Source organism: Macrobrachium nipponense, chromosome 28 (assembly GCF_015104395.2).
Source record: "Macrobrachium nipponense isolate FS-2020 chromosome 28, ASM1510439v2, whole genome shotgun sequence".
NCBI classification, from domain to species: domain Eukaryota; kingdom Metazoa; phylum Arthropoda; class Malacostraca; order Decapoda; family Palaemonidae; genus Macrobrachium; species Macrobrachium nipponense.
Genome location: NC_087217.1, coordinates 21,944,655 through 21,959,133, shown reverse-complemented (window position 1 = coordinate 21,959,133; position 14,479 = coordinate 21,944,655). Strand labels below are relative to the sequence as shown.

Here is a 14,479-nt window from a genome sequence, read left to right as displayed (position 1 = left end):
TGCTCCCAGACAAGAGCTACTGCTTGTTTACTAATAAATAATCCGAGGTTTCGGATCCAATTTCCATTTATGAAAGGTACCACTGATCCGGTTGGGATCAGAGCCAATAGGTTTTTCACAACAAAGTTAAATTTACCAAGGGCAAACATGGTTACCTTTCTTTCCACCTGATCAAATAGTTATAACTGGAAAATGGCACCAGAGCTCCAGGAATTTCCCAGGTCCTCATTTTGGCTCAGAGGCCAATTTTCTTACTTCGGGAGATTCCACACGGAGCCTTTGGAAGGGCTTGGAGTAACTGAAGGCTCCTGAAGACTGCGACGGCTTCAGAAACCATGCAAATGGAGACGACTTAAAAATGAGCTAGTAAATAATTTCTTCCTCGGGAAAGTAACTAAAAAGAGAGCTGGAAATTGTAACATTTTAGTCACAGATGATTATGAAACTAAATAAATTATACAAAATTGAGAATTGAAAAAAATTTTGTTGTTAAGGTTTTTTAATGAGAGAAGCGTAAAATTCTTTAGCCTACCGCTCTCTCTCTCTCTCTCTCTCTCTCTCTCTCGCTCTCTCTCTCTCTCTCCACACACACCTCTCTCTCTCTCTCTCTCTCTCTCTCAACACACACACACACACACGTACATATATGTATACATGTATGGCCATATACATAAATACACACAGTATATATTCATATATCAAATATATATATGATATTATATATATATATTTATATATATATATATTATAATATAATGATAAAAGGCCCATAAAGCACCATTTCACATTCCAACAATACATTTCAGACGCTTTCGTCTGTGCCCCTTTTCACTGGTAAAATATTTTACCAGTGAAGCGTCTGAATTGCATTGTTGCAACGTATAAATAGTGTTTATGGCCCTTCTATCTTCATATTGTACTACTGTATTAGAGTAATCTATATATATATATATAATATATATATATATTATATGATATATAGATATATACTATATATAAAAAGATATAATTAATATATATATATATTATATAATATATATATATATATATATTATTCAATATATATAGTATATCTATCTATCTATATAATATTATATATATATATATTATTATATATATATATAAGATATATATATATATATATATTATATATATATATTATATATATATATTAGATGATAGATATATATAGATATATATATATATATATATATATATATAATATATATATATATATATATATATATTTTATATATATTTAGTTGTTCTTACATAATAATGAGGCTATGCTGAACATCATCCTTCTGTATTTTTGGCATATACTGACTGCCGATGAGTGCAATTCTATCTTCATTGTATATCATTCCTTATACTCTTTTTCTCATGCCAGAGGTTGTAGTTTTCTGTAAAAGAACACTATTGAGATGGGTATATGTCTGTCCATTAGCATTTTTTCTCTCCGCCCTCAGATCTTAGAAAGTATTGAGGCTAGAGGGCTGCAAATTTGCATGTTGATCATCCACCCTCCAGTCATCAAACATACCAAATTGCAGCCCTTTGTCCTCAGTAGTTTTTATTCAAGGTTTTATTCAAGTGTTATGAGTAATGTTCATAGTTTTTCCATATTATTATTATTATTATTATTATATTATTATTATTATTATTATTATTATTATTAGAGTTATGAAAAGTCGGTTTTGGTATTTCAATTTAATAAATTCATGTTTAATACTTTACTAAATGGAATTGAAGTGTTGAGCTTTTATTTTTTTTATTTTTATTTTTGAAATATCGTAGGTTACTAAAATGCATTTAATTTTGTTGAATTCACGTTTATTTAGTTTTTGTTTATTTATAAACTAAGGTTTTCTATGTTGGGTATTTAAAATAGCCTAAAGCGTAAATTCATTGAACTAAAGCTCGAAGTTTTACTTTTTAAAACCAAGGCAATGTTAAGAGAGAGAGAGAGAGAGAGAGAGAGAGAGAGAGAGAGAATTTGATGGCCTGTGTAGCGTTAAAACATAAATTTTGGCGGATTGGTTGCAATAAAACCATGCTTGATATTTCTCTTGAAGAAATTCATGGTTTGTATTTTGATGACACCAGTCTTTTTACTTATTATTTTGGTTACGTTGAGTCCACAGTTGGCAATCCGGTTTAATAAAACTCAGCTCCTGATTTTGATTTAATTGACCCACCATTGCTGTTTCCCTTTGAAAAATGCAAACTTTATTTTTCTATGTTCCAAACTTAAAAGCTTGAATTACTGAGCTGAGTTTCTAAACCTCATCGCAATAGTTTGATTTTATAAACCCAATCGTTCATCCCAGTCATGATATTTGTTCGCAGAACAAAGTTCGACATTTCGGTTTATCAACTTTAAGTGTAAATGTAGATACAAGTTTACTGAACCCAGGCTTGTAATTTCAGTTTACTGAGCCTCAGATGTTTCGCTTTACTAATCCCAAGCTTAATTCAGGTTGACTGAATCTTAGCTTGAGCTGACTGAACCCTAGGTTGATATCTCGACTTAAACGTAAAAGGTTTCAGTTTGATATTTCGTTTCACTAAACCCGGTCAGGATATATTGGTGCACTAAACCCAAGCTTGTAATATCACTTTATAGATTCAGTTTGATATTTCGTTTTACTAAACCCGGGCAGGATGTATTGGTGCACTAAACCCAAGCTTGTAACATCACTTTATAGAACTTCAGCTTCATATTAAATTGTCTGCGTTGAAAATAACAATTCTAACTTTGTCCCCTGTGAGAAGGGCCTCCTCTTAAATGAACGCGGGTTTCCTTTCACTGCGAAGTTCTCGTTTGTTTCTCCTTCGTTTATTGACTTTTGTTGATTTTTCTATTTACAGTCATCGGTGAATTTCATTCATATTATCTTTCTTCCGTCTAACTTCCACCGTCTCCCCAGAGCAACTCAGAGTTTTCCCTCCTGCTACACCTTTCAAACCATTCTAACCCCAATTTCCATTTCAGCGCTGAATGACCTAATAGTTCCCAGCGCTTGGCCTTTGGCCTGAATTTCATATTCCATTCCGGTTTGTTATATTCTGCCAGCTGATGGAAGTAACGTGATTACTATATATACCGCTGGTCGTTCGCATTGCAAAATTCAACAACGTCAGGTCTGGATAGTAGCTACTTGGATTGGTGACCACAAGGAAAAGCAGACACCGTCGGACGATTCATTATTCGTCATCCTTGAGTTTTCAACCGACTTCCATGTGGGTTTTCATTTATTTATTCCTTTTTGTACTTTTTTTCTTATAGTTTTACTCCCATTTATGCTTTCTCTGATTCAAAATAACTTTCACTCCTTTGAGAGGTAAGTTTTTATTAAGATTTTGGTACTTTCATCCACACTCCTCCTCCTCCTCCTCCTCCTCCTCATTTGTGTATGCGTGTGTTTGTGTGTGTGTGGTGGGTGATGGGACAGGGATAGGTAAGGGCCTCCTTGGGTTTTTGCCATCCCATTGGCTATTGCATGTTGACAATTTTTTTTTTTTTGATACAGGTGTTTGTTATAATCATATACTTTGCGAAAATGATTCCGCTGCTACACACTGTATTACCCTGTTACTTTCTTGTAACCCGCGTTGATTGCTTTCGTTTGTCATGAAATTAATTGTAATTTATCGTTCTTCATCTCACTGCAGTGTTACCAAAGACTCGGTTGTTTTCTACATTATATGTAATTTGGTTTTGCTAATTGTTTGTTATTTACTGTTCTTTACTGTAGCTTTCATTATTATTATTATTATTTGTATTCACGACTGCGCGGAAAATAATTCCAAGTAGTGAATAAAAAAAGACACTAGATACGCCGAGAGGTATATGGGTAAAAAGAAATGAATTAAGGCGATGGAGCGTTGCATATGAAGTATTCCTGCAGTCTTTGTAAAGTAGCATTATACATCTTTTCAAATGTTATTGAAGCCTTAGGAAAACTTGAGATTATCAACATTCAAAACACTGCCGGGAGGATGTTTCCATATTTTATTGTAAAGGGAAAGGTAAAAAAAAAGAAAAGAACAGAATGCTGATGCTGGACAAGACGAGTTACACCCCCGTAGTGAATGGGGAGGGAGGGAGGGTTGATGGAGCCATCAGTACACCTCACGCGGAGAACAGTAAGCATTACGTAAAGCTCCTTGCAACGTCCCTTTGTCCCCTACCTACAACCCCTTTCATTTCTTTTTCTGTACTTCCATTCGTATTATCTTTCATCCATCTCACTTTCTACCCTCAGCTAACAATTGTTTCATAATGCAACAACGAAGTTTTCCCTCTTGTTACACCTTTCAGACATTTTTACTCTGAACTCCCTTTCCAGAGCTGAATGACCTCATAGGTCCCAGGGTTTGGTCTTTGGCCTAAACTTCATATACCATTCCTATTGACCACCATTGTTTGGAAGAAGGAAACCACCACTTCCAGCAGTTTTATGGAGACAATAAGGACCCTTGGAGGATTTTAACTTCCGCACAAAAGGTACCAGAATGAGAAGAGGCTTCATGGATGATAGATTTTCGTCAGATGAATCGAGTATTAGAATAAGCTGATTAATGCTAGGCACTTTTTCCTGGCCATCAGTAGAGTATGAACGTTGGTGTAACCTAGCAACTCATCTTATAAATCAAGCTTTTTTTTTCTTATATAAATTACAGAACATTAGGATGACCCCAAAAACTAACCGAGAGGAGCAAAAATTAGGAATTGAAACTTGCATCAGACCTTTAGAGTCTGATATTAGCGGCATTTGGTTACAGTGGTGCCTCAGAAACTAATAAAAGAGCTTGTCAGAAAGTCCGATACCGTAGAATTCATCAAACTATTCATTCCTCTGTTTTGTGTCAAGATTTCCTCGAATTTTAATCCGATTTCCGATCATTCAGACTGACATATCCAGGGACTTCAGTAATCGTATTTTGATAGCCCTTCCTCTTAAATGATTACAGTCATCATTTACGTTTCCTAAAAGAGCTCGATGGTTTCTAACTATCAGAGATTTTGATGCAAAGCTCAAATATATAGAAGGCAAATTAAATGTAGTTGCGGATGCCATTGGTAGAAGTTTTCATGACATTTCAAGTTGCGCAAGTCACTAGCGAGTCTGTACAATGGGATATGGGTCTCATAGAGCAAAGGCAAGATGAAGACGAGATTCTGGCAGACGTAAAAGCGTTTCTTAGAGGGGAATTAGTCAGGAAACTTTATAAGTTGCCTTTTTCGGGTTTGGAGTTAGAAGGTAATCTATTGGTTAGGAAAATTAAATATAAATTTAGAACCAGTGAAAGTAAAGGAGATACGACACAGATCGTAATTCCGAAAGTCTTAATTCCAGTGGTTTTGGATACAGTACATTGCAGGTTCGATAGTCCGCACTTGGGGATAGAAAAAACGTATAATGAGGTTCGTACTAAATACATTTGGAAAAACATGAGGAAAGATGTGGAAAATTTTGTGAAAAACTGTACAGTATGCAACGCATGCAAACCTGCAAGGATAACTTCATGCAAATCAGGATCATATCCGATACCAAGTGGACATTTTCAGAGAATGCATATGGATATCCTGGGAAATTTTTGTGAGTCTAGATATGCGAATAAGTACTTGTTAGTTAATAATAGATGAACTTACAAGGATTGTTGAAATTTTCCCACTTAAGCATAAAACTGCTGAAGAAGTAGCTATGGCATTTTTCAATGGTATCATTTGCAGATACGGCTCACCCGAGGTTCTATTGACCGACAATGGCAGAGAATTTGTGAACAAAACTTTGGAATGTTTAGCGCAAGTCATGGGGATACAGAAAGTAACAATTATTCCATACAGACCTGAAGCTAATGGGTTCTGTGAACGAGCGAACAGGAAAGTGCTCGAAGCTCTCAGGAAGACTGTAGGTGGTAATGATAAGAATTGGGACAGATATATTGATATTGTTAGACATAGTATCAACACTATGGTTAGTGATTCCATTAAAATGTCTCCATTTGAAGCTTTGTTTGGTTGCCCAGCACGAGGCACATTTGATCTGCTAACTATATTATTATTATTATTATTATTATTATTATTATTATTATTATTATTATTATTATTATTATTATTATTATTATTATTATTATTATTATTATTATTATTTGATGCCTGAAATTTCAAGATTTTTAACAAAGCTTGCAACCAGTATGATAGCTAAAAGCCTTAAGACAATCAATTCTGACACTTCAGTTACCTCTGCCGGGATCCCACGGAGGTCCTTAGATTACATTTGGGCAGCTGGACCTGCGCGCAACGCATGAGGTGTCAATTAAAGGGTCAAGTATATATATATATATATATAATATATTATATATATTATATATATATATATATTATTATATATATAGATATATATATATATATCTATAATATATATATATATATATATTCCTCAGTCAGTTTCTTCCGCCATTTCAGCCTGTGAAACAGCGTTTAATTGCTTAACAGCGACCATAAAAAAAAACTGTTATAACTTGGAGTCTCGGGTGAACCGTGGCTACTCCCTGCATTCCACAGATATGATAAATAAAAGGTGGAAATTCTGAATAAAGATAAGGCGACAGCACGCTGACGTCATGGCGAATTAGTGCTTTTATGTTCTAGAGCGTTTTAGTATTATTATTATTATTATTATTATTATTATTATTATTATTATTATTATTATTCGTTGGAAAGAATGGCACTCCTTACGCCGTTGAGCTCATATTGCATACAGAATGCCTGTCTGCAACGGAGTTTACCTCTAAGATGGTCTCCTTCCAAGATGTAATCGTAATAGTATCCAAATCGAACTATGTAATATTTATAAATAATAGTTCAAATTACAGATAAGAACATCAGATATTTCAATTTATCAAAGATAACATGAGAAGTATTCTATTAATCTGTTTATCAGTGATTAAATTATTCATTTATTAACTACATGTATTTAATTAGAGTGAACACCTTTAATTATATTTTTCTTAACGTTGTAATCTTTTCTCATTCGAGGATTGATGGCCGATGGGAGGGGCAACCTTAATCTCCTCTCTATCCCGAGCCAGTCAATGGTCTTTTTACCAAATTATTCCGCTTGACGCAAGTCAGGTTAACATTTTAACGCGTTATCAATATTTTTCTTTCATTTTCGTGGAATATTTTCGTAATCTAGAGTGTTTTGAGCGAGCGATGAAAATCATCCACTGCGCTGGCAACCCAGGACATGACTCCTTTTAATCTTATCTTGATTTTATTAATAAAAAATCGCTAAGTGGAACGTTTTCTTTGATATGCTCTTTAATAAGACTTTATATTTGTATTTGTTTCGTTGACCAATTGATTTTGTAAGTTCAAATGGCTCCGTCGAGCGTTACTGCTCGTGGTGCGTGTCTATTTATTCCAGTTGCCTCGGGTAGGATTGAATGGTTTATATCGTCTGTCTGTCTGTCTTTCTATTTACTTTCCTGTCTATCTGATTGTCTCTCTATCTATTTACCCTTCTGTCTATCTATTTGTCTCTTCATCTAATTACCCTTCTGTCTATCCATTTGTCTCTCTATCTATTTACCTTCCTGTCTATCTATTTGTCTCTCTATCTATTTACTTTCCTGTCTATCTATTTTTCTCTATATCTATTTGCCTCCTGTCTCTTTATCTATTTTTCTCTATATCTATTTACTTTCCTGTCTCTATTTTTCTCTCTGTCTATTTACCTTCCTGTCTCTTTATCTATTTTTCTCTATATCTATTTACTTTCCTGTCTCTATTTTTCTCTCTGTCTATTTACCTTCCAGTCTATCTATTTGTCTTTCTATCTATTTACCCTCCTGTCTATCCATTTTTCTCTCTATCTATTTACCTTCCTGTCTACCTATTTGTCTCTCTAATTATTTACCTTCCTGTCTCTATCTATTTTTCTCTCTATTATTTACCTTCCTGTCTATCTATTTGTCTTTCTATCTATTTACCCTCCTGTCTATCCATTTGTCTCTCTATCTATTTACCTTCCTGTCTATCTATTTGTCTCTATATCTATTTGCCTTCCTGTCTCTCTATCTATTGGTCTCTATCTATTTACCTTCCTGTCTGTCTATTTGTCACTCTATCTATTTACCTTCCTATCTATCTGGTTAACTTTATGTAAAATTTCCGTAGGGGGGTAGGGCCGTCAGTGCATCTCATGCGGTGCACTGTAGGCATTACTCAAGCTTCTCTACAGTGTCCCTTCGGCTCCTGTCTGCTCTGCAACCACTTTCGTTTCTTTTTACTGTACCTCCTTTCATATTCTCTTTCTTGTATCTTATTGTCCACCTTCTGCTGATAATTAATTCATAGCGTAACTGCTTTGAGGTTTTCCTCTTGTTACGCCTTTCGAACCATTTACTATCAATTTCCGTTTCAGCGCTGAATGACCTCGTAGGTCCAAGTGCTTGGTCTTTGGCCATAATTTTAGATTCAATTCAACATTATGTAAAACCTTTACATTTGATGGTGTCTAGGTCAAAATAAAGCAACAGATTATTATTATTATTATTATTATTATTATTATTATTATTATTATTATTATTATTATTATTATTATTATTATTCAGGAGATGAAACCTATTCACAAGGAACAAGACCACCAAAGGGGCCACTGACTTGAAATTCAAGCTTCCAGAGAATATTATAGTGTTTCATTAAGAAAAAGTAAGAGGAGGTAAAGGGGAAATGCGGAAAGAAATTTCACTGATTAAAAAAAGGGAAAAAAATTAATTAATAAGTAAATAGGAGAAAATGTATTCAAATGCACAACGAATGGTACTAGGGTAGCCATACATTGCAGCTTCTCTTGAGCTTCTGAAAGAAGTTCTATCCTCTGGGAGGCGGTTTCGTTTACACACACAAAAAAAAAAAAAAAAAAAAAAAAAAAACGAGAGCACTAAGTAAGGAAGGAAGGAAGGTAGCACTCTCACAGACCTTTCTCCTCTTGAAGGAAGGTTATCAACAGTTCAGGGAAAACATACGCAGAAGGAGAATTCCAAAGCTTGCCTGTACGTACAGTTAAAGATGCAGCCACTGACCCAGGCCATCCGAGAATAAATAGCTGGTTCTCGCAGATTAAGATTGGGAAGAGATAAGCTGACGGGTGTTACTAAGAAATTTGATAAAAAGGTGGCACCTACCCTCCTCTTAGTTCAATGGTCCATCTGCTCACTTAAAGTTATATTTTCAAGCTAATAATAATAATAATAATAATAATAATAATAATTATAATTTTCTAAGGGGTCCACAATATTATGAAATGTTAAGAGTTCGTGTATAATTTAAAAACACTTTGTAAAGCTTTCGAACCCTTCCCTCGGTTCATCTCGTGATAGAGGTTTTCCCAAACAATAATGATAATGATAATAACCTTTTGTATGTGTCAAAATAGTGGCAATGATGAATTACCAATTCCTGTTTATAACATTTACATAGAAAATTGGATTATGTTGTTTTGTATGAATTTATTTGCATAAGTAGGCTGAAACTGTATGAAAAAATTTAATTTTTGCAAAAAAAATATTTATTGTATGATGTTCTGCGAGTAATTTTCTTTGCCATCATACTTAAAACTTGCTTTTTATTTCAGATGCAGTAAAAAAGAAAGAAAAAAAGGGCCCAAGAAAGATGTTTCCAGCTCCCAGTTATTCTTACGCACCAAACAACGACGATGACCTCGACATCGACTTCAACCAGTTTGAGTTGAGCCCTCAACGAGAAACATCAAATCCTCTGTTCTTCGAGGATAACGTACCTCCGCCGGCTTGGCTTCAGAACGGCACATTCTCTGGCGGTAGAAGGCAACCCCTCCCTACGACGTGGTCCCCACTACTGCCTGGTGGCAGGTCTTCATTACCTCCGCCTCAACAACCAAGCCAAAACCACCCACCACCACCGGAAGACCTCCTAATACCTCCTGCAGAACCACTAGCCAGCAGCAATCACCTACCTCCGGGCAGACCTCCTTCCCCGAGTGAATCCGTCTCAGATCGAATCACAGCTATGATGCTGGCACCTCCCGATTCGTCACCTCGCTTGCCAGGATCTAGGCTGAATGATGGCCCATACTACGCCCCTGGGCCCCCAGGCAGAGAGCAGCCGCCCACCCATTACAGACAAGAGGTTCCTCCTCCTCAGTTACAACCATACCCTCCAGAGGCAGTAGCCATGCACAGCAGCAGACATGCTGAACAGCATCCCCACCCTCTACCACTGGATAGGACTATGATGGACCCGAGCAGATATGCTCCATCTTCAGGGCACTATAATTCACAGCCACCCCCTCCCCATAGAGTTTATTCTCCACCACCCGCACGAAGACAAGATCATCTACCACCACAACAAGCACTACAGGACAGGTCACCCGTGAGACATCCTCCACATCCAGCAGATTATGAAAATGTACCACGCCCTCCAGTGCCACCATTAGGCCGTGACGAAGCAAGGTACCCTCACCAAAATTCTCCCAGAGATTTTGGACACATGATGCCCATTAATGATGTGCCACCAGATGCCATGAACCCCCTGCAAAGACCAGAGTACTTGCCCCCACAAGTGCAGAATGACAGAGTACCACCGCCAAGGCATGTTTCAAATCCAGCAGCTTACCGAACAGCACCACGCCCTCCGACACCACCACTAGGGCATGAAGCCAGGTACCTTCCACAAGAAAACAGGCAGCAGGCCCAGCGGGAGGATCATTTCCCTCCAAGAGATCACGGCACTCGAAGGACACTTCCCGCAAACGCAACGCGACCACCGCCGCAACAACAGCCTCTCTCATCACCAGAACAGAAACCGAGAAGTCGGAGCGTCAGAGAAAACAGATCACAACAGCATCGCGAACAGAGATCCAGAACAATTTCTACACCCGCGAGCCGGCCGCTTGAGAAGATTCGAGAATTCGCTCCTTACAATCCTAAGGCACCTTCTATTCCTTTGCCAGATTACGAAGGGGAGGCAGCTTGCGAGTATGTACCAAAGCCAGATTATGGCGAGGATGTAGTGACTGCCTACGTGCCCCGGCCAGATTATCTGAGCTGAGAGTCCCAGAGCAGAACTCCAGGTTAAGGATTCCTAGGCTAAAGTGTATCACGCTATGGTTGCAATCTTGTATGGTGAAGGCCACCTGTCTCTCCACCCAGTCACTCACATGCAAATCTACAGGAAAATTATTACATAATTTCTCGATGGTTGCCGAGTTTTTTCACTACTGATCAAACTCTTTTCACAGAATGTAGGCCTATAACATCTCTTATATCAGTTTCATGCTCAAATCGGTTATGCAAGACAACCCGAATCCATACTGTGACTGCTAATACCTAATAATTAGAAATGTACCAGCAGCTTGGTTAATTGTGTTTCTTTCACATTTTTCATATTCTGCATATTTAGGGTTCCCATTTTCATAAAAGACTATTTTCCATAAATTGAATGGATGTCAAATTACAAATCGCATGTATAGACACAAAAATTGTTTCATGAAGGCTTCTTATGTCCAGACTTCTCTGACTGTCAGTTTTTAACATATCATTATTACAATAATATCATAATAGTTTAACCAGACCACTGATCTAACTATTGGCTCTCACAGGGAATAACCTCTAGCCATAACTAGCGACTCCATCTACATCAGTGAATAAGTGTAAATCGATTAAAGTATCTTTTTTTTTTTCGTTTAAATTGACATTGTTTTTTGAGGGGTGTATTACAATACGAAAGATGAAGCCTCCTTGTAAAATTCTTTTGTTTTCGGAAATAAAGATCAAATGAAAACCTATTGTGATACGTGCTACTCTATCCTATAAACATATCCTATATATATATATTATATATATATCTATATATATATATATATATATAGTATATGTATGAGTATGTATGTATGTATGTATGTATATTTAAATATATATATATATATATATATATATATATATATATATATATATATATATATATATATATTAGGGCTTGTGCCTTGTATGATAAGGCGCCCTATGAGGTAATGTTAGACTAGCGATAATCTATACGCTAAGTCGGTTGGTATTGCACTTCCATCTTCAACGGAGTGTCTGGGGTTTTGTAGATCACTTACGAAGTCGGTATTATCTTTACGACGATGTGTTAAACTCATGGTTCGGTGAGGTTCTTGTAGAAAACACGAAATATAAAAATAGATATATATTCTTCTGAAGTTTTACATGCTGAAGATCAGATATGATTGTACAAGTCTTCTATGACGATAGCTTGATCGCTTCTGCCAATGATGATGGCTAATCCTATTCCTCTACATGATAAAGCTTAGGTAAAGAGGTACAGATCTTCTAATGACGATCACTAACTCTGTTCTGCCGTCTACCATCTCTGTTACAAGTTATGAAGGAACAGACAGTAGTTCGAACATATGAACATACAATCCAAATGACATAGTTTCATACGAACACACAATCAAAATGAGACACGCTACAGATCACGTAGGCGGTAGTTGTCTCAAGCAGGGAGCTTGGACTGTTTTAAAACAAATAAATGACCACAGATGACGGCATGTCAACTTAGCCTACATACTTATTGTATACGTCATCTTTAGCGTCTCTAGTCTGATCACATTCCTGCAAGCAATCTGGTCTTTTATATATATGGACTAACATTCCATATTTTTATTATGTAAACACTTACATTAGCTCGGTCAGCTACCAAAACCAACCACTGAATATTACTCAAACTTGACTTGCATTTGACTTATAGGAGTGTGATACAGACACTATGTGAATATATATAGATAAGTAAATAAAAATTCATTGTGTACATGAATTGATTCAATAATAATAAAATATAAAACAATGATATTGGTAAATAATAGTGATCACGTGATATATAATGATACAGTTTCTCACTTCATCTCATTAAGATACATATGCTACAGAAAATACTAATGTACTCTGATAATTGCATAGAATGATGATTAACATGATAAAAATCATATTATAACTGATAAAAAATTTCATATATGAATTGATAAAATTATTAATGTTTATGCTGATTGATTCGTTGATCTTTATGCTAACTGTTATATATCTGATTCATTAATCATATACTAACTGCAGATATTGGTAAGATAAAAGGTAACAGATTGATTGTAGGCTACCTGATTTGTTTATACATATGTATATGGATTCATATTAATTATGATTAATAAATGTGCACTTTAAAATAGATTCCTATTGCGTACACGAAAGATATATTCGATTCCGTTATTTATGATCATTTATATATAGATTCCTAGTGCGTACACGCAAAAAATATATTTCGATTCTGTTATTTATGATCATTTATATATATATTCCTAGTGCGTACACGCAAAAAATATATTTCGATTCTGTTATTTATGATCATTTATATAAGAGATTCCTATTGCGTACACGCAAAGATATATTTCGACTCTGTTATTTATGATCAATATATATAGGATACTATGATAACTTTATATTAGTAGGATACATGACCGAGGTTATACTACTTCACTTTTAACTAGCTTTCGAAAAACAACTTGCCTTTTCGTCCATTACACAGTCCAGACAACCACCTGTTTAGCCAAATGAAACGGCCTTTTTCAATGGTTAAAACAAGGGAAAATTTGCTGGGCGGGTCCAACGTTCCATTTTGCGCTCATACTTATTCTCTGCATCCTAAGCTACACGATTTACGTTCGCGATGAATAAAAAAAAACATCCCAGCACGAGTCCATTCGCCCAGCAACAGTAGAGTTGAATATCCTTCGGGTCGTAATCGTCGGAAGTATGTCCCTTTCGTAGTCGATTCCCGACAGTCGCTGGAGCGTTCCGCATGAAAACGAGATTAGCGACGAGATACGGTGTCGGTCGAAGAAGTCCATGAAATTCCTTTCACATTGTAGGCGGTTGTTACTTGACTGTAGTCGTCCGCTGCGACGAACGATTTTTTGAAGTTGCGATGTGAAACTCTCGTACTGCAGGATACTGTAACCAGGTTCCATTAATCAGCCTGCAAGTGAAATTATACTTGTCACAAGGGCAAAGTAAATTCAGACAACATCCAAATACGGGAGGGGAGAGAGCCATTAGACCAGACTTAACCCACATGAATTCGCTGATATTTTGGAATTCAGAAGAGTCCGCTGTACAAACTTTTTATCCATGGCATTAACAATGAGTGAACCTATCCAGGTCTATGATGACTCGTAAAAATATCCATAATTATAAAAAATAGATATCAATACGAATCTCAAAGAAAATTCGATATTACTGGTAGTAAGTTACTAGACAAAGAAGTGGAAAATGGAGCTATTTGTAAGATTGCCAGGCAGCATAAGAGTCAAAGAGAATATTAATCATGATTCTATGTGCCCTAACAAAAGTTTCATATTCAATTTTCTCGTGCGCA

General features: G+C 36.1%; 1 protein-coding gene across 5 annotated transcripts in view; it reads left to right on the top strand.

Moving 5' to 3' along the window:
• Positions 1-11,840, top strand: part of LOC135201571 (uncharacterized) — a 28,585-nt gene extending 16,745 nt beyond the window's left edge. For 2 of the 5 annotated variants that reach the window (XM_064230593.1, XM_064230591.1), the window contains 2 exons: positions 4,353-4,510; positions 9,651-11,840. In XM_064230593.1, the coding sequence (XP_064086663.1) occupies positions 9,689-11,104 (1,416 nt within the window). In that variant the 5' untranslated portion in view covers positions 4,353-4,510; positions 9,651-9,688 and the 3' untranslated portion in view covers positions 11,105-11,840. Of the gene's footprint in view, positions 1-3,076; positions 3,244-4,352; positions 4,511-9,650 lie in introns of all 5 variants that reach the window. The other 3 variants (XM_064230590.1, XM_064230589.1, XM_064230592.1) reach the window with 2 other exon arrangements.
• The last annotated feature ends 2,639 nt before the right edge of the window (positions 11,841-14,479 follow it).